The sequence below is a fragment of the Melozone crissalis genome, unplaced genomic scaffold (assembly GCF_028551555.1).
Source record: "Melozone crissalis strain CALT ecotype California unplaced genomic scaffold, PUWL_Pcris_2 ptg000013l_1, whole genome shotgun sequence".
NCBI classification, from domain to species: Eukaryota; Metazoa; Chordata; class Aves; order Passeriformes; family Passerellidae; genus Melozone; species Melozone crissalis.
Window position 1 is genome coordinate 25071329 of NW_026535791.1, and position 19063 is coordinate 25090391.

Sequence of the window (19063 nt, forward strand, 5' to 3'; positions counted from 1 at the left end):
GCGGGAACGGCGGCGGAAGCGGCGCCCCGGTCGCCGCGGTGATGGCGTGGCGCGCGGCCCCGCCCCCGCCGCGCTGAGGGGAGGCGGAAGCGCGCGCGCGCGTGTAGTGCCGCCGCTGCCCGGGGTGCGCGGGACAGAGCCCGGGAGCGGCCCGGCCCGGGGTGCTGCTCCCCGACCCCGCCGCTGCCGAGTTACCGCCGGGGCAGCTGCCCGCTGCCTTCCGCAGCTCCGGGCATCCTGCGGGACCAACGGTATTCCCTCTTCCCGAGCTGCCCCCGGCTGCCGTGGGCAAGGAAGGCGGTGGTGGCGGCCCCGGGAGGGCAGCCCGGCTGCCGCTGGCCCGGGCTCCTCTCCCTGCTGGGTTCTGGGCAGCGCCGTCTGTAAGTAGCGCCGTGGTCTGTGCCAGGTGGTTGTAAAAGCCCGGGTGGCTGCTGGGTCAAGCAGCTTGGGAAGCACAGTGCTGCTGCTGCTGAGAAGGCGAAGGGCAGCGAGGTTTGAAAGGAGCTCGTAGCTGGGTCGGGCCCGGGCTCTCCTCCCAGGCACCCAGCCGTAGGATAAGAGGACAAAGCCTCAAGCTGCTCCAGGGGAGCGTAAGGCTGGACATTAGGTGGATTTTCTAAACAGGGTGGTGAGGCAGTGGAATGCGTTGCCAAGGGAGGTGGTGGAGTCACCATCGCTGGAAGAGCTTAAGGAAACACTGAACATGGCACTGAGTACCATGGTGCAGTTGATAAGGGGCTATTCAGTCGTAGGTTGGACACGATGATCTCGGAGGTCATTTCCAACCTATGTGATTCTGTGATCAAGGTGTTCCTTTATCGTTTCCTCCAGTAAGTCGTGGTATGCTTCTTATAGGGCGCTGGGAGTTTTCAGTGCATATGTTTTGACAACATGCATATCTTTATTTAACTATAGCAACATACTAGTAAGCTAGATTCACACTGGTATTCGCACTGGTATTTAGGTTATTGTAGTCAAAACGCTTGATAATGATCAGCAAGAGGGTCCTCAGGCAGCAGCCCTCCAGAGCTTCTCAAAGTGTTTTTCTTGGTTGAAAAAACAAAATGTTCATGTGATGCTGAGAAGCATTGCTTGCTTAGTGGTCTAATGTGGTGGTTAGTTTTTCGTAATGACACTTCATTTAATTGTTTTGTTTCCTGCAGTTGGTTCTTCAGGAGGCTCATCTCAAAGTATAGCTTAAAAAAGCTTTGCAAATAGTGGGAGAAAATGTCACATAAAAACTCTAAAGTAACCAAGAAAGTAAACATTTCCAGCTCCTTGGAATCTGAGGATATCAGCTTGGAAACCACAGTACCAACTGATGATGTTTCTTCCTCTGAAGAGAGAGAAGGTGCTGTAAAAATCACTAAGCAGCTGATTGAACGGAAGGAGCTGCTCCATAATCTTCAGCTGCTTAAAATAGAATTATCGCAGAAAAACTTGATGATTGACAACTTGAAAGTTGAATATTTGACCAAGGTAAGTAGTCTTTCTCCTTTCGTTATGTAATCTTTTTTTGATTTTGGTGCTTTTAGAGTATGATAGAAACTTCTGTTCTGAAAATAATTTATTTGAATTAAATGGTGGAGATGTACTTAGTTGGTTTGGGGATTTTCTTGGTGTGTTTTGTGTTCTTTCATGAGAAGAAGGAGAAGCAAAGATATAGAAAGCTTCACTGACTTTAAGTCATTTTACTTGTAAGTAAGGGAGGATTTGTTTTACCTTTCCTAAACACAAAGAAAAACACCTGTTTTCTTTCAGAAATGACGAATTTTGTCACTCATGTTAGTAGCAGAACAGGGCTTTGAACCTGAACTTGTGGAGTACTAGAAAAGGTGATCTGAATACTCCTCAGTGCTTTGTTAATGAAGATAGGGATGGAGTATACCAACATGCTAACAGTGGATTCTGTTGTGTAAAACTTGCACAAAGATGCATGAAATTAAGAAAGGTGTAAAAACATTGCCACATTTGTGTGCGGTTCAGTTTTACATCATACTATATGCTAACTGGTTTTTATTGGCTTTCTGCTCTGAGTTTAAGCCTAACTTGAAATTAGTTGAACAAATAGCCATTTAGGAACTAAGCCCTTTTTTATTTTTAGATCACTGGGACAAAGTCTGTATCATATTCTGAAGCCCTAGTGTATTCAGAGGTCTTGTTAGACAGCAATTATTGCACTGCCCACAGCATTAGGATCTTCATATTTTTATTTCAACTTGTTCTTTTTGCAAAATAATTTTTTAAAAATTATTGTGGTAACTTATTTTGTTTTATACTCACTCACATTCTTTATATTTAGATTGAGGAGCTAGAGGAGAAGCTTAATGATGCAATCCATCAAAAGCAGCTGTTGTCTTTACGACTGGATAGTCAGGTGGCATTACAGCAAGAAGATGCCAGGTATGGTGGAAGTAAAATTAAGAACTTCATCTTTAATAAATTTGTGCATTAATTTGAGTTTGTGTAAATAAGCTAGAAACAGATAATTATTAGTTACAGGAATAGGATTTCTTTTGCAGATTATATTAGTGTTTTAATTCTAAAAATTGAATTTACGTATTTAATTTGCGTATAAGTAAATTAGAATTCAGTTCTCACTAGCTATATTTTGTGGGCTTGGTTTTATGTTACCTAAATTCAAAATTTAGTAGGAAGAGGTAGTAAAAGTGTTCTTAAACCAATAAAGAGCAAAAGGACTAGGCAGAGGTGACAGACTTTCCAACAGTTTAAACAGAATTTTTAATAAATGCAGCATAAATGCAGACTTGGGAAAGATAAGTGCATGATGTTTTGCTTTTCCCATTAGTACTTCCTATTTGTCAGAAATGCTTTCAGCTGATGATGTAGAAACTCACTTTCCATGTTGTTTTACTGAAATATTTGGAGTTAACCAGAAAAATAGACTGGCTATCAGGCTTCTCCAAACCACTTTGTCAGTGAAGTGTGAGTTTCCACACCTGTGAAGGAAGAGCATTACTTCTATAGCCTCATGTTAAAGCAGAGCTTACAGGATGTGACTACTTCCAAGTCCTCTTCTGTAGTGAGGCTAGAACAGATTTAGGGATGTGGAGCCAGACCTGAGATTAGTTCCAGCAAAGTCTTTCAACTGGGAGCAGCTTATGGTCAGAAAAACATTTGTCACTCTGTATGCTTAGATGCACCAGAGTGGAATATTTTTGTGCTGGCCATACCTGAGTTATCTGAGGAGTGCTCAGTAATAAGGTACCGATGTGCAAACTGTTATTAATAGACATAAAAAAGTTAAACTACTTTTCCCAATCTTTTCATTAGTTTTCTTGTCAATCTTTTACTTAACTTTTCATCCTCATGTAATAGAATTGTACACACCATGGAGTGTGTCCTTGTGTGATTCCTTTGATGACCTCAGACTTCCTGTTACCTGTACCCTGCCAGTGGGATAGATGTTGCCTTGTAGTACTAGCTGGTATTTTTCTATTCCTTTTTAAGTAATGCAGAAATGACTATGTTTTAAACAGTGATTTTTATGTGTTTTCAAGAGTTGCAGCCAAAAATAAAAAAAAAGTAGGTTAGTTGTCTGTGATTTAAAGAAAATAAACACTTCTAAATGTCATGAACTGATGTGCAGTTTCTGTTGCTGTATAAAAACCTTATCACTGATGATAATTGTTGTATGGTGTTTTAAGGCTGGAAGTAAGGCTGCTTGTTCTATTGTAGTGGTGGTTGTTTTCTTGCTGTTTGTTTTTTTTTTTTAATAAAGGACTCCAACTTAGTATATTACAGTGGTTAGAAAGTTAAGGGTTTATATGACTGTGCTGAAACTTGGTAAGACCCAAGGTCAAGTGATTTACCAACTCCTTGGGGTTTGTGTGGAAATATGTTGTTATTAGATTTCTAGAGTCCCATACCTTCTCTCAGTGTTTTCTTATGGCTGCAGAGCTTCACAACACAGACTCCTTCTTCTGCATGTGGTTCCTTCTTAGTCAGAGCTCCTCCAAGGCTCTCCCTGACTGGCCAACCCACCCCCTTTTATCCCAGCTACCTTCACTAGCCACAGCTGCTGCCCAATTAAGGACATTGCAGCTGCAGCCCATCAACAACAACCGGGACCTACCGGGGCAAGGCCTATGTACAGATATTCAAGTACAATACTGATATTTTACTAGGACTCAAAGGCCACCTCTGCTATAGAAATAGATTATACTTTTTCATGGTTTTAACTTTTTAGTTGGTAAATTAAGTTTAGTTCATAAATTCCAGTCCAGTATAAAAGTTTAGTTCATAAACTCCAGCATATGTGGAGATTGTCTATCCTCAGATTCAGGTTGCGCTTGCAAAATATCCCTTGCTTTTCTCTTATGCTTTCCATATGTCCCTTTTGTGTTGTCAATGACTAAAAAGTTCCTGGCTTTTTATGTGTACTGTATCTGATATGACTGTTTAACCAGGGTGGTATACATTCTGGCACTAATTACCTGATATTTGTAAATTTTTCCCTCTACAAAATGAGCAGAACTCCCTTCTTTGCCAGGGTATTGTGAGACCTGGTCACTTATGTTACTCATTACCTGGTATCTTCTGTTTTCAAATCCACCTTGAAGGAAACATCAGGCTCTAATGAAGCAAGAAATGGAAACTATTTTATTGAGACAGAAGCAACTGGAGGAAACAAATTATCAGTTGAGAGAGAGGGCAGGAGACATCCGTCGCAGCTTGAGAGACTTGGAATTAACAGATGAATGCTATGAGAAGCTAAAGTCTCTTCCTGAAGATCAGCTTTCTATCCCTGAATATGTTTCAGTAAGTATTGGGTTTTGCACTGCTCTAAAATATAACCTGTGTCTTGGATCTGACTGGGACAGAGTTGACTTTCTTCTTAGCAGTCTTGAGTCTTGCTGTGCTTTGCACTGGGGGCTGAAACAGCGTTTTGGCTATTGCTGGACAGTGTTTGCACAGCATCAAGGCTTTCCTTTTTCCCCATTCTGTCCCCCCCTGCCCGAGAAAGCAATGAATGGTCAGGAGATTGATAGGGGACACAGCTGGACAGCTGACCCAAATTGGCCAAGGTAATATTCCATACCATAAAATGTCATACTCAGCAGCATAAATAGGAGCTATAGGAACAAAGAGAAGGTGGGGGGGAGAGATGGGGTGGTTATTACTCAGGGACTGGCTGAGTATCAGTTTTGATCAGTTTCCCCAGTTTCTGGGAGGTGATGAGTTCTTTTCTTTTTTCTTTCTTTTTTACTTTTTAAGCTCATCTCTCTTTCCTTCAGTAATTGTTTAGAAAACTTGACGCCTGAGTTTTCTTGCTTTTGTTTCATTCTTCTCACTTTCTCCTCTCTATAAATAGGCTGCTGGGCAGGCTCAACCCATCCCAAGCTGTAAATTATGGTGTGTTGTGGTTTTTTTAATCTCCAACTAGAAATAAAGGACCCTCAGAGGGAGATGTGTTTCTGGATCAGTCTTTTAGGACTGGGTTCCAGTAATTAGAGGAACCTTTTAATCCCTGAGTCTGATGTCTTGAAAGAGAGTAGAACTGCTGATGTATTTTAATGAGGTTAAGCAGATGGGATGTTACACTTAAAGTGTGAGCACACATTAATGATATGAAATACAGCAGGCTGAAAAAAGGAATTTGAAACTTGGTTTGTCAGAACCACAAGCTGGGATTGCACTTGCAAATATCCAAATATCCCTTACTTTTCTCTTATGCTTTCCTTATGTCCCTTTCCTGTTTGACTAAATGCAGGAGACAAAGTGTACCTTAAAGTATGCTTTAGGATTCATTTTCTTGATTTAATGTGTTTGTTAATTATGGCTTGTGGGTCTGTGGAGAGGCCACAGTGTACTCTTGTTTGCAATAGAAAGCCTGTGGTATATATCCAGAGCATCCCAGCTGACTTATGAGAATGAAAAAGATTTAGACATATAAACCTTAATTCCTCAAAATATTTGCATTATACTTGTCTGTAGAGCTTGTTATTAAGGAACCTGTTAATGTTAAAAACCTTAGTACATTTGTTGAGGTATAAATGGATGAATTCTCCAGATCAAAGTCTTACTTTACTGTGCTCTAGATATGTACAGAGAAGTAAAATTTTTCACCCAAATCTAAAGAATGTTCTTGTGAACATCTTTTGAAAAGCTGGGCTTTTGAAAGTGCTAGGAAAATCATAAGGCTCTGTGGGATAAACAAGAACATATAGCTTGGTTACTGTTAGATTATCAGCACCTAGCTGTCTGCTGTACCCACTGCCCTCTGCAAAAGTATTTGACAGGGTGTTGCTGATTCCTGTATCAGCATGGTTGAATAAACCAGACTTTTAACAGAAACTGAAATCCATGTCAGTGGATCTATTGAAATTGGTGTGCAGGAAGTTCAGGACTTCAGGAATTGATTGACAGTCAGTACAAAAGACTCTGTAGCCAGGCAGGACAGATACCAGGAGTTAGTAACCTTGTCAACTGCTTTAAGTGAAGCTGTCACAGCACAATTTAGATTTAATTTGTGAGTAGAAAATGGCTGTCAAAAAGATGTGAAGTAAGAGAGATGAATAGCAGCCACCTTCTACCTTTAACCTTCTGTTCTTTTACTCTTGTGTTCAACCAGTTAATGTTATTTTTATCTGTGACAAAAACTCCTCTACTTAAATGCTAGGTGAAGTTCCTCTCTTCTTAACACATTACTTTTTCTTTTGAAGAAGCCATTTTTAAACCTTTTCTTTTTCTGGATAAGGTATTCTAAAGATGTATTGTAGTAAAGTGCTATGTTCTGCTTTTTTCAACTTCTTTTAGCAGAAGATTAGTGTGAACCTAAAAGTATCAGTTAAGCTTGGTGGTTGTTTATCTTTACTTCAAGTTGTGCAGGTGCTGGGAGGCTGCAGAGCTGTTTTGCACATCCTGTCTGTGCATCCATTTGGCTCCCAAAGGCTGGGGAAAGGAGTTGGAAGGGAATGCTGTTTCCTGCTTTGCCTGCCTAAGGAGGAGTTGGGCATTTCTAGGCAGTTATAATTTCTGACTCCAGATCTGTGTGCAGACTAATAATATAGCCCAGTGATATAAGGGTACAATTTTCCTTGTTGAGAAAGGGTCCTGCTTAGACAACTTGAGCAGGAAATTTTCAGACTTTTTTTCTATTTATCGGTTCTAAAATATTGCCTTGCAATTCTCCAGAATGGAAGTAAACGTGTATAGAATGCTTAGACTTTATTTGACACCAGGCCAACTGGACAAACAGCAGGAAGAACTTAAATGCAGATTTTGTATATAGAGATACTGTAAATTTGAAACACTGGAATTAAAGCAAATGTGAGATGTTTTTCACTGTTCTTCCACAAAGGGGTGCAATAGTGACATGTTAGAACAAAACCTAAGTAATGCTTAATGCTAATGATGACAACTGAAAAACTGTATTTTGCACATCTTTCTCTTAAAATCATAGTTTTTTGTTTTGAACTTAGTGTGAAAATTCAGATTTTTGTTTTGTCATTCCTGACATGTTTTTAGAAATGGTATCTGTGAAATTTGAAAGTACTTCAGGCTGTTAAATAGTTCAGCTGCCAAGGACCAGTTCAGTTTGTTCAGTAAAGTGAACCTCTTGTGTACTCCACTGTAAAAAAATTTCAGCAAATTTTTTAAAAAAGGTTTTTGCAAGTTCTGTTTAACTGATTTTAATTGCCATGTCTTTCAGGTAAATCATTTTGCTAACTGCAGTTCAGTTGCTGTTTGTTTAAGAAGGCAGTTAACTGATGCAACTGTTTTCACAGAACTTGAATTAACAGGAGCCAACTTTTTCAACCTCCATACCCATCCATTTTTACTTTATTCTAGTTGTCCATAAAAAGTGGTGGGCACAGGCCGAGAGTTTTTTAAAAATTGCCTAGAAAGTGGTAATTGTTTACAGCACACCAATATAAATTTCTGATTTTTAAGATGCACAGTTGTTTCTAAAATTCCTTTTAGAGTAAGTTTAGTTTCTGTTGTATTGAATTGGCAGCAGGCAGTGTGTGCTTTGACTGCTGGGTCACATGAATGTTTATTGGCTATCAAACCAGCTAAATAGCAATAACAGTTGAACTGCTAAAACCTCAGCCTCATCTGCTGCATTCATTTTCACTTATTACCATGCAATGATCTTTTCTTGGGAAGGCTGTGTAAATACATTTATCCTTGATACCTGTATCCCATGTAATCTTCGTTTGTACTGGGAAATCTGGTTTAGGGTTGTTGTGTTTTGGGGAATAGTTGTGGTGTGATAGCACAAATCTCCTAGGTTTCTAGGGATATTGCAGTAAAAATAAAAGAACTTACTGGAAAAGCAGGTGCGATTTTTAAAAAAACCACAATGCTTTAAATTATTATAAATTAGTGATAATCAAAGTTACTTTTTTCTTAAGAAGTGACCAATTGAGTCATCAGATGTTACAGTTAAAATGCTAATCTTTCAGTCATGTTGCACACTTGCCTTAATGTATAAAGCATACTACACCTGTGTTTACATTGCAAATTTCTATGGCTTCTGTGTTTTTAGAATTGTATGCTGTCAATTATATGAAATATACCTGGAACTGGTCTTTGTCTTCTGCTGTTTACAGGTAGCAAAACAGAAATCTGTCTTCCTTTGGCAGGGAAGTGCAATACAGCTTGCTCTTGAATGCTTACTTAATCTGTGCTTTCTTGTCTGTATTTCTTCTTTAATCATATATCAAAGAAAGCATTAGGGATGGAGGGCATGCAATAGCTTTTGCATGAAAACGGTGCCTACTTTTTAATTCTTTTCACACACACACCCCCAAATGCAACATTTTAAGGTATCAAGTTAATCTGGGAATAATAACCTCTGTGTACGTGTGTGTGGGTGTATATCAAAAAAGCTCTTTCTTCTTTGTTTTGTCTCTTTTTGTTTTTTAATACTGGCTTTGTGGTTTTACTACTGTATTTTCTAGTCGTTTTTTCTTGATCAGAAGAGAAGTTCTGAAAAGGTTTTATGGATGTGAGACTTGCCTGAGACAATGCCTATGACTAGTGTGGGGGAAGAGAGAGGAGTATGCGTTACAGACTTTAAATTTTTTTTAATCCTGTTAGAAGTTGGGATGTTTTTGGTGTTAATTTAGCAGAGGCAAGTCTTTCAGAGCCTTAGTTTCCTGATGCAGTTGAATCCCTGTACCAGCAAGTTACTGCTGGAGGTGTGTGTGGAGGGGGTGTCATGGTTCCTCCTGGTTCTGTGCTGTTCCTGCTCCATGTGCTTGCTCTTGCATTTTTCTTGGTGCAAACTCAGCACACTGAGCTGGCAGAAAACAAAACAAACCAAATCCCTCAATTTCTACACACCCCATAAAAATTTATATTGTCTTGAGGGAAATTAGCAAGTTAAGTTGGTTACTACTGAATAGGTTTTGGGTTTGTTTGGGGTTTTGGTTGGTTTTGTAGTTTTTTGGGGTTTTTTTTGGACTGTTAATCAAATAGGCTCTAGGTTTGGCACAAGGAGGTGCATGAGGCCATGTGTCCATTAGCAACAGTATTTTTTTGATTGATCTGCCTGAGTGTAAGCTGCCTTAGTTGTACAGCAATATAATCTTTACTTTATGGCGTGCCCTAGAAATATTATTTAGTCATTATTGTCATAAGATGTTGAGCTGATGTGTTTTTAGGTTGGTAGTTTTGCAGTTGCAGTTTGCTAGTTTCAACTTTGAATATCTGTCTTGTTCTTCTAGGTCCGGTTCTATGAAGCAGTCCATTCCTTAAGAAGAGAGCTAAGTGATCTACAGATGAAAAAGGAGAGTCTGACAGAAGAACTAAGTGGGTACAGATCCCAGCTGAAGTGTCTGACAGAGGTCTGTGCTCCTTAGTTATGTTATCTCAGTTCAGAAACTGTGAATACATACATTGCGAAAATCTCATTCTCCAAATCGTTATTTGTGTATAAGATAAAACGCTTTTATGCTGTATAAAAATTACTGTAAGGGAAAAAGGAAATAACCTATAGGCATCCTTGCATAACAGCTAACCTGATGCTATGGCTACCCTGCAGGATTTGCTCATGGGACTGTTCAGGGTAGTCTCTTACCAGCTGTGTTGTGCTTTCTGAGGGCAAGATTTCAGGGTGGGGATGCTGGACAGGGGATCTGCCCAGCAGCAGCTGAAGACACTGTGATAGTTCAGTGTGTGGGGTCTTTGAGATGGGGATGTCTTGCTAGTGGTTTCTATTGTTTAAAGTTCTTTGGAGTTGCATCTTCTCTGTTATGCTTTTCAATTCTTTGTATTTTAATTTTTTTATTTGTTTCTATACTAAAGTAAAAGATAATTCCATTTCATGGAAGATATAAACACCAGAATAGAGAAATAAATTATATAAATATTTTAAATTTTTATTTTTAAAGCGCTAATGAATTAAAATAGTATAAGAAGTGTGGTTTTTCTAATGTATATTATTTCTAATATACTTTCTATTTTCTAATTTATATTATTCTTGGTATGTATATAGCTAGGGTGATTTGTATTTTAACTCCATGAGTCTGGAGTTGGGACACAGTTTCAGGTACTCAAAGTATATTTATCCAGGTCATGGCTAGCAGAGATTTAAATGACACTGTCATTTTGCTACTTCTCAGAATATGTTTTAGTTACTGCCTTTTTTCTCTGTGAAATTTGCTTATGGAATGATCAGGTGTAAGGGGAAATTCTTTATATAAGTTTATCTTGTGAAATTCATGTACTTTCATTTCTCATTCTGATTGAATTAGAGAAAGTAGTCAATAAAATTTATGCATTTATCTGCTTCAACATTATTCTGTGTAACCATCTCTGGTCATAACTGATTAAATTAATCCTGTTAATTTTTGTCTTGCATAAGCATTTTCCTTCACTGTACATTTAATGTGCTTTGATTTAATAAAATTGTACAGGAGGATTGCAGCCTTTGAGATTTGACTGACATCTATTACTTCTGCTGAAGCAAATTAACAAGATAGTCGATAACAATAATTAAAGTTGTGCTAGAAACAATTTTCTTGGGACATTGATCTTTCTTTGATATAGACTTGTAATTTTGCTCTTTTTGCACCACATGGTGGCAGTATCCACCTTTCCCACTGCTGCATTTCCGAAGTTCGAAGTGTGCTGTGCTTTTCTTTTATGGAGAGGCCTGAGAGTCTCTCTTCTGATTCTGGCAGGGTCAAGTTTTACCTTGTGACTTGCTGAGAGTCCCTGCAACAAGGTACCTCAGAATGTAAGGTAAGAGGAGCATCATCAGGATGTAAGGGTACTTTAGAATTTCTGTGCTTGCTGCACAGGAGCTGGCATACCTATACATCTCTTGCAGTTTATGAAAAAGTCATTTCAAGATGTACTGCTGGGGTAACTTTTTGAGGTCTTCACTAAGGTCAAGCTTTTTTGCAAGGAATTTTATCGCTAGGAAATGAAGTTTTGTTCAGAGCCTTCCCTAAGCTCTTACACTCTTTTACTGGATTTTTTTTTTTTTTTGTATTCCAGTAGTTCTTGTTTTTCCAGGTACATGAAATATAGTTGCTGAAGTTTCTTGCCTGTTATTTAATAATTTATACTGTGCAAATCCTTCTTCTGGGTTTCCATACAGTATTCTGTAAATTTTAAGTTTTCTCTAATCATTGGAATATTTCTATTTTTTGTGTAATTTATCAACAAAGTCTGTTCTGAGTTTAAAACTTCTTTAGGAAACCAGTAGTACAGAAGTTTGAAATACAGTCATCACTGTAGATAAGACAATTGTTTTTTGGGTTTTTTCTTTAGTGAGAATAACCTACTTCCTACAATAAGAATTCCTTCTTTTTTTCCACTCTTTCAAGGTAAATTAAGGCTCTTCTTCATGAGTTTCAACACAGGTTTCTTCCCTTTTTTTGGGACATAGAAAGGAACAAGAAAATATGCTTAGGCCAAAACTTGGGGAAGGAGGATTATGTTGGCTTTTCTGGTTATTTGTGGCTGACAGACCAGGTTAGAGCAGGTTTTATACATTCACCCTGAAATAAAGTAATATTCACCCTGAAATAAAGTAATAAGAAATATGAGATGGTTTGTTTTAGACTCATAGGAAAGATTATCTAGCCAACCAGGAATTGAAAAAGTTTTAAGGAAAATTTGAACTTAAGAGGCGAAGTCAACTTTAGGAGAATTTAAGTGTGAAATAAATTCATCATATAAGACAACCATGCTGACCCTATAACTTTGTAAACTTGGCTGGGTGTGCTGCTGCTGATAGCCCTTAAGGGCTGCTGAATCTGTAACACAGACCCAGTAGGGTAGGGAGCTGTTTCTGACAACTGGTAGCAGAAAATGGCCTGTGAAGACTGATTCCTAGCACTGGAACGTGGTGTGATAAAGGATGTTTGTTATTCTGCTTTCTGTTTGTAAAGTGATCAGTGTAAGTGGTTGTGCTGAACAGCTGAATTAGTGACTCTCTGCACACAATTGGTGCATCTGTGATTTAGATCAGTGCAGCTCCTCTGGTTCCAGGTACAGCAGCCGCAGCCTGGGGTGAGGCAGTGGAACTGGTGACAGCCATGTTCTTGTACTGCTGACTGACTTGTTACTAAATGTGGGGTACAGGCTTGCTTTAGTCCTCCTTTCACAGTCCTGCTTAATACTTCAAGTATAAATAATGTTGGCACCACCAGTGTTGGAGGTAAAGATAGAGGAGGAAATCCAACTATAGTGGTGTATTAGCAGGAGCTTCCCAGAAATAAAACCAGCTTCTGATGTGTGCATTCCCATGCTGAACATCAGTTTACTATTTTCAGAGCTGTTTGTTTCCAAAGTGGTTAGAACCTTCCCTCAAACAGATGTAATTTACTACTAGTGGGTTTCTCTCAAGGCTGGGAGAGTGTCTGGGAAGGAAATCTTGCTTTCCTTTGTACCTCCAGAAGATTAAGTATTGCTTTCTTCTTCTGGCTGGGAGTTTCTTGGCAATGTTTTCCTGGAATTTGATATTGATACAGTTTTATCAGGGCTGCCTTTTCTTCAATTATTTTTTTATATAAAGTTGCCTTCGGGATTTGCAATAAAATTTATAGCATGAGAGTATCTGAAAGCTGTGGTTATCCTAAAGACAAAGCTGGTTATGTGTAGGACAAAGATCTTTTCTAAGGCTTCATCTCTGAATCAGGATTAGTAGCTGTCAGGTTTTGCTAGACATAACTAACAGCTTTCTCTGTGATAATGTTTTCCAGCTGGAGGGAAAACATATCTATAGTCTTCAAAGAATAAACTAAGCTTTTGTACTCAAAGGATCACTTGGCACTAGATGTGTCTGAATATTAGAAAACTGAGCTGTTGTTGCTACTCCAAAAGGACTGGGATCCCTAAGGTTTCTCCTAAAGTTTGCATATCTGTAAATCTGCACTCTAGAACTCTTCCCCAGCCCCCTGACACCACTTCTTTCAAGCAGTGCCTTGATCATTTGGTCTGCACAGCTCTCTTGAGACGGATGAGGTCTTGGTCTTCGGTGAAATGTGTGCCTTTTTTTTTTTTTTTTTTTTTGTTTTGCAATTGTTAATATTGTTCAGGAGAACAGCTGCAAGGACGATACTCTACCAGTAACTGTGAGCTTGAGGCAGCAGTTTAATATTTGCAAGACTTAAGAAAATTTCATATCTGTGAAAGTTTCCTTTTGTAGGCAATACCTTTCTACTCTTTCCATACATAGCTATGGCTCGCATTGACTGCTAGCTGTGGCTCAGAGGTACAAGATGGTTTAGTTATACTGCTCTGTAATGATCTCAAGGATCCTTTTCACCTGAGAATATTTCACTGAAAATTCTAGTCAGCTCTGACCCAGAGAAATAAACTTTTATTCCTCCACTTTTTTTGCTATAGAAGAATTTATTCCAAAGCTATTCTTTTCATATGCTCCTTGCAAAGTATCTCTACTTTGGAGTAGCTCAACATTTTTGTTTGTAATTTTTAGTGGTAAATAGTGACCTGTCTACAATCAGATTACCAATTTCCCATCTACAAGCAGAGTACCAATTTCATAGCAAGTTACTAAAGAGCTGTTTAATTAATTATGTGTAGCTTCTTCATGACGTTTGGGCAGTTGCATTCCAATAAATAATGTATTGACCAGTAATTTTTGAATGCAGAGTATGTGAACAATTGAAGCAAAATGTCATCTTTACAAAGAAGCAGCACCTCATCCAAATAACTGGAGGGAATTGTTTTCACATCACAATAGTACAGTAGCTTTCCATTTGTCTAGGGCCTTTAGGATATCAACAAAGTGTTGGCTTTTTTAAATGATTCTTCAAAGATGCAGATGTTTGAGAAAAAAAACTTTTTGAAAGCAGGATCACTTTCTTTTACAGGCTTATCTGTAGATGGTGGAAGGAAGTCTCTGCTGCTTCTGCTTGATTGGCTGATTAATCTATTCCCTGCATTTCTATTTATCTTCTTATCTCCAAAGGCTTTTTGAAACATCAGTTAATCCCTATCATGTATTATGTGTCACTAACTTAGTTCAAAAAGTATGTCACCTGGATTTTGCACTTAAAATTCAGATAGGTGTTGATTTCAGTGACTGCTGTAAACTTTTTATGCTGCTCATTGCATACTGAAGATAGCAGTGAAGATTAATATCATTAAGCTGAGGTTTGCCATTAGATCTTCAGTTTCTCTATCAGTTTGGGGTTTTAAGTGGTGCAGATCAGGCAAGCTGAGAATCTTCTTGCTTGAAACATCATCGGTGGACAGTGTTTGTAAACCAAACAAAAGCACTTCTTAGCAGACTTATGCCCTGTAGAAACCAACACCACTGGGTTTCTTAGGCAGCTCTGTCAAGAATTTCTTTAGGCAATGGTTGCCTATCTGTCTCACACAGGAAAAGTTTGGTTTTTCATTTGTTTTAACCATCTCATCAGTCTGAGTTTCTGCTCTCTGCAGAAGCAAAAATTATTCAGAGGCTGAAGAAAAGCCATGAGGTGTTTGGAATATTGTGTACATCACATTCAGTGTAAGGAAGTTCTGCTTGTCCTTTAATTATTTTAAGGTTTGTGGGCTTACTTAATATTATTTATTGGTATTATTTTCAGTACCTCATTTCTGTCCTTAGAAGAGCCCTGTATCTTGATTCTTTCAAAAGCCCCTTTTTTGCTGCAGCAGGACAAAGCTGTTCATCAAGATGTTCAACCTATCTTTTGAAGATAAATGGAAAGATAAAGCTGTTCCATTGCAGAGATCTTAAAATCAGTGTATATGGACAGTGTTAGAAACTAAATTGATTTCATCACATACAAGCAAGGCTTCTTCTGCTTAAGCACAGGCAGCTTGGTTGTATGTTTAAGATGGGTATGTGCTACCTGGAGATGTGCATACCACAAAGCGGGGTTTGTGTGTTAGCTTATTTACAGCCTAAGCTGGCTATCAGCTTGCTTTGTCATGTTTCTTCATGTGTTTGAAGTATTACTTTGACACTTTAAGATTAGGTAGATAAAAAGCAGTGTCCTGTGCACTATAATTAGTGTTTCTTCAGGAATTATATTAAATCTTAAAGAAACAAACATGACAAACCCCTCTAATTAAGGTAGGTCTTAGTATCACTTTTGCAAAGCAGAATTTACCTCTCCTTCCCTGGAATTACCATGCTGTTACACGACATTAACATAACTGTTACATGACATTAATAACTGATTTATTAAATACAATTCAAAAGTAAATTTAGGTCTCAAGTATTAGAAGGAGCTGGTTTTGCAGATATTTGATATTCTGTTAATTGTGGCTTTAAAGCTGCCTATGACAACTTTTTCCAGAGGTTAACCAACTTAATTTTATACTTTTGGTGGTTGTCTTCTAACTCTCAGCTAGATAATAATGTAAGAGCTTCAGTAGCCCACTCAGTGAAGGGTGTGTGAATTGCAGCATGGCTGAATGGCATGGAATATCCACAGAAGAATTGTATTCTAAACTTAATCTTTCAATTTGCACTTAAAAGTTAAGTGCCCTTACCAACATTTCCTGTTGCAAGATAAATTATGTTTGCACTGGATAACAGGGTACTTGCACCACTATGGTACATATTTGAAACTTTAGCTAGCTTGTGCACACCTTTTAAAAATATCTGACAGAGACTACCATTATAATAATGCCATCTTTATAAATAATGACATGTAAACTGATTAAAGAAGAAAGTGTTTCATAGTGTTAGTTGGCTTAATGTATATTCATTAATTAGAGTAAACATAAACTATATATACCAATGTGTGTTAGGATGAATAACAATCATGTCTTTACATGATGTATTTTTAATGGTAGACCATGCAGAATCCTCATTAAAACTTTCTGGATGTTCTGATTTTTGTGATTTGTGGCCTGAAGTGATTTTAGTAATAGTGAAGATAACTAGGTATGTGAAATATAAAACAAAATATTCTTTTTTATCAACAGAATAGGTAAAATATGGCTAGTAGATTAGGGAGCTTTTCTGTAATGTCTTACAAATATTTGGGTGTGTTTTTTCAAGAAGGCATTTTGTCAGTGTTTCAGCTGATGATGTCTGTGAAGTTTATCAGTGTCCTTCTGTCATATACTCCTTATATGCTGTTGCCCTAAACTTCCCTTGTCTATTGAAAACTAGCTATACAGTTATCCTCCTATAACTGTGTAAAGCATAGCTTTCAGCAATGTTGAAAAATTATGTACTCATACAGTGTCTTTTACTGCAAAATAAATGTAATTTGCAGTTGCTAAATGCTTGGTTTAGTAATGGCATCTTAAGGGTGTACTCACCTTCAGTTAATAATATTTGTGATATCCATTCATAATAACCAGATAGCATGATTGTTAATCAAGCATCCGTTAGTGACCTTGCTATCAATCACAGCAGTAAAAAACTGAGCTCAGCAGTATTCTGGACATGGAAAAAATATAAATGCCCAGGAGTATTCTCAAATTTTTAACAAGCAACTCTTTTTGTAGTCCATCAGCTTTATCTTGTACAAGTGAATAAGCATTATTATTTTGTTTGTTCTTGTGAATATATTGCTAAGTAGTACAGTATTTAGGACAAGTAAGAAGGATAAGTTTGTGAAAAAAGTACCTATGTAGTAGAAAACTGAAAAATGAAATCTAGATTGGGGATTAAGGTATAAATTCCTGTGGAGAGTTGGAGGGAATGAGTGTGATTAGGAAATCTGTTGATCTTCAAAAGGAATACCTAGTATTTTAAAAGATGAGTACTCTCTGTGTGTTCTCTTGCTTTGCTTTTGTTGTTTTGGTTTTCAGAATAATCTGTAAAAGTACACGAGGACGAAAAAGAAGGGGAAATGGAAATTAATGCTGATGGACCATTAAGTAAATGATTCTGGTTTATTTTATTTTTTTCTTCCACGAAAGCTTTCCATGATATTCTTCAGCAAACATTGATTACCAGATACAATAGCTACAATTTGGGTGTAACTGGCTTAAATCTTTCAGATAATGACAGATGTTGCTAAACTTGCTGAACAAACCTATCTCATTTTTTTTCAAATTAACTAGCAAGTATCTTCACAGATCTCTTGACTTGTTTGAAACTTTTGTAAAGGTGGTGTGACTTTGGTGCTCCTAGTATTGGTTTGCAGACCACCAGCTGTTTATATTATGGTTTCTGGTCTTGGAAGTTGTGCTAATGGACAAATGCATTGGAAACAATAGGTGCATTTAATCAAGTATTTGTAATAAGATAAAAATAAGTTGAGTATTGATATAGTTGGTTACTTTGTGATATGCTAAATTTCCAAATACTGAGACAAATGAAGGCATAACCACCTGAATATTCATAAGAGGTTTTAATGAAATTTAGTTGGTGATTACTTCAAGTAAATATCAGTGCATTTGTGATCATTTCAAAATGTCTCACTTCCTAGAGCTATGAAGAAGAGAGGAGGAGTCGCTCAGAGCTTGAGGTCAGATGCCAGCGTTTAACACTGGAACTGGCTGATACCAAGCAGTTGATTCAGCAAGGTGATTACAGACAACAGAACTATGATAAAGTAAAATGGTAAGTATCTCCATAATTCGAGTGTTTAACTAACATACAAATGTTAATAAAGATCAGCCTTGATTGACCAGACTTCTTAGTTTTGTTTTTGACTTACACACACATATTTTTTCTTACCTCACACACTAATGATTCAATTACCTCTTTTAGTATATTACAGACTAAAATTAACAACATTCTGAAAACCAATGAATCAAATTATCTTCCTAAAGGTTATATTTTCAGATTTATTGTGTTTTCAAGACAGCCTAGCAGTCTCATTGCATCTAAGGAAGTGGGAGCTGTTGATAGCAAGCATCTTGGAACAAGTACTCTTTTTTTATTCGTAGTTTAAAAGCAATGATCTAACAAAAGGCCCTATGCTCTACTCTGTGCTGGTTGCTGAGTGAGTTAGGAGGGCAGGACCTTGGGAATTAATATTTACAACTTGAGATATCTTTGAAGCGATAAAATTTGAAAGGGCTGTTTTGAGAACTCTGGCAGATAATCTTAGGATTACCTTAGTGAATTTGTTTAACTGCAGGAAGTTCCAGTGTCTAGCTTTTTTAAAATACAGATTGTACTGTTATAGCCAATGTTTTGAATATCCATCTTGCGAAAAGCAATTGCAAAATAGTGAAAATAGACTTCTTGTAAATATACTCATAGATGTATACCTCACAGTCCAGCTTCCAGACAGCTTTTTCAGTGTGCTTGCAAGTACAAGAAATCTGGTCTTTGGCAAATTTGTGGAGAAATTTATTCAAAAATGGGGATTATGAATAGAAAAGACCCTGTCAGCTCCTTAGCTGCTCATATGGAATGAACTCAGGCACAGTTACTGACACAAATGACTTTGCCCACTAAGTCATTTGAAGGGGAATCTGTCTTCTGGATTCACAGCATTTTTGGTTCACAGCAGTATGTACAAAAACAACCCTGGAATCTTTCTGGCATCTTGTTGGAAATAGGATGGATTGGTGCTGAGATTTGCTTCCTATATGCAACTGCATCTTAATAAGTGGAATGTAATAACTTTCATGTGAATGGCTCCAGTGTTTAACAGTGTGCATTTAGAATAGCCTTGAGTTGAGA

General features: G+C 37.8%; 1 protein-coding gene across 2 annotated transcripts in view; it reads left to right on the forward strand.

Annotated features, from left to right (window-relative positions):
- PIBF1 (progesterone immunomodulatory binding factor 1) overlaps positions 1 to 19063 on the forward strand; it is a 105775-nt gene that overhangs the window by 142 nt on the left and 86570 nt on the right. The window contains exons 1-6 of one of the 2 annotated variants that reach the window (XM_054271648.1): positions 130 to 380; positions 1164 to 1479; positions 2303 to 2403; positions 4584 to 4782; positions 9699 to 9818; positions 17856 to 17989. In XM_054271648.1, coding sequence (XP_054127623.1) covers positions 1228 to 1479; positions 2303 to 2403; positions 4584 to 4782; positions 9699 to 9818; positions 17856 to 17989 — 806 coding nt within the window. In that variant the 5' untranslated portion in view covers positions 130 to 380; positions 1164 to 1227. Of the gene's footprint in view, positions 1 to 129; positions 381 to 1163; positions 1480 to 2302; positions 2404 to 4583; positions 4783 to 9698; positions 9819 to 17855; positions 17990 to 19063 lie in introns of those variants that run through there. The other variant, XM_054271649.1, reaches the window with a different exon arrangement.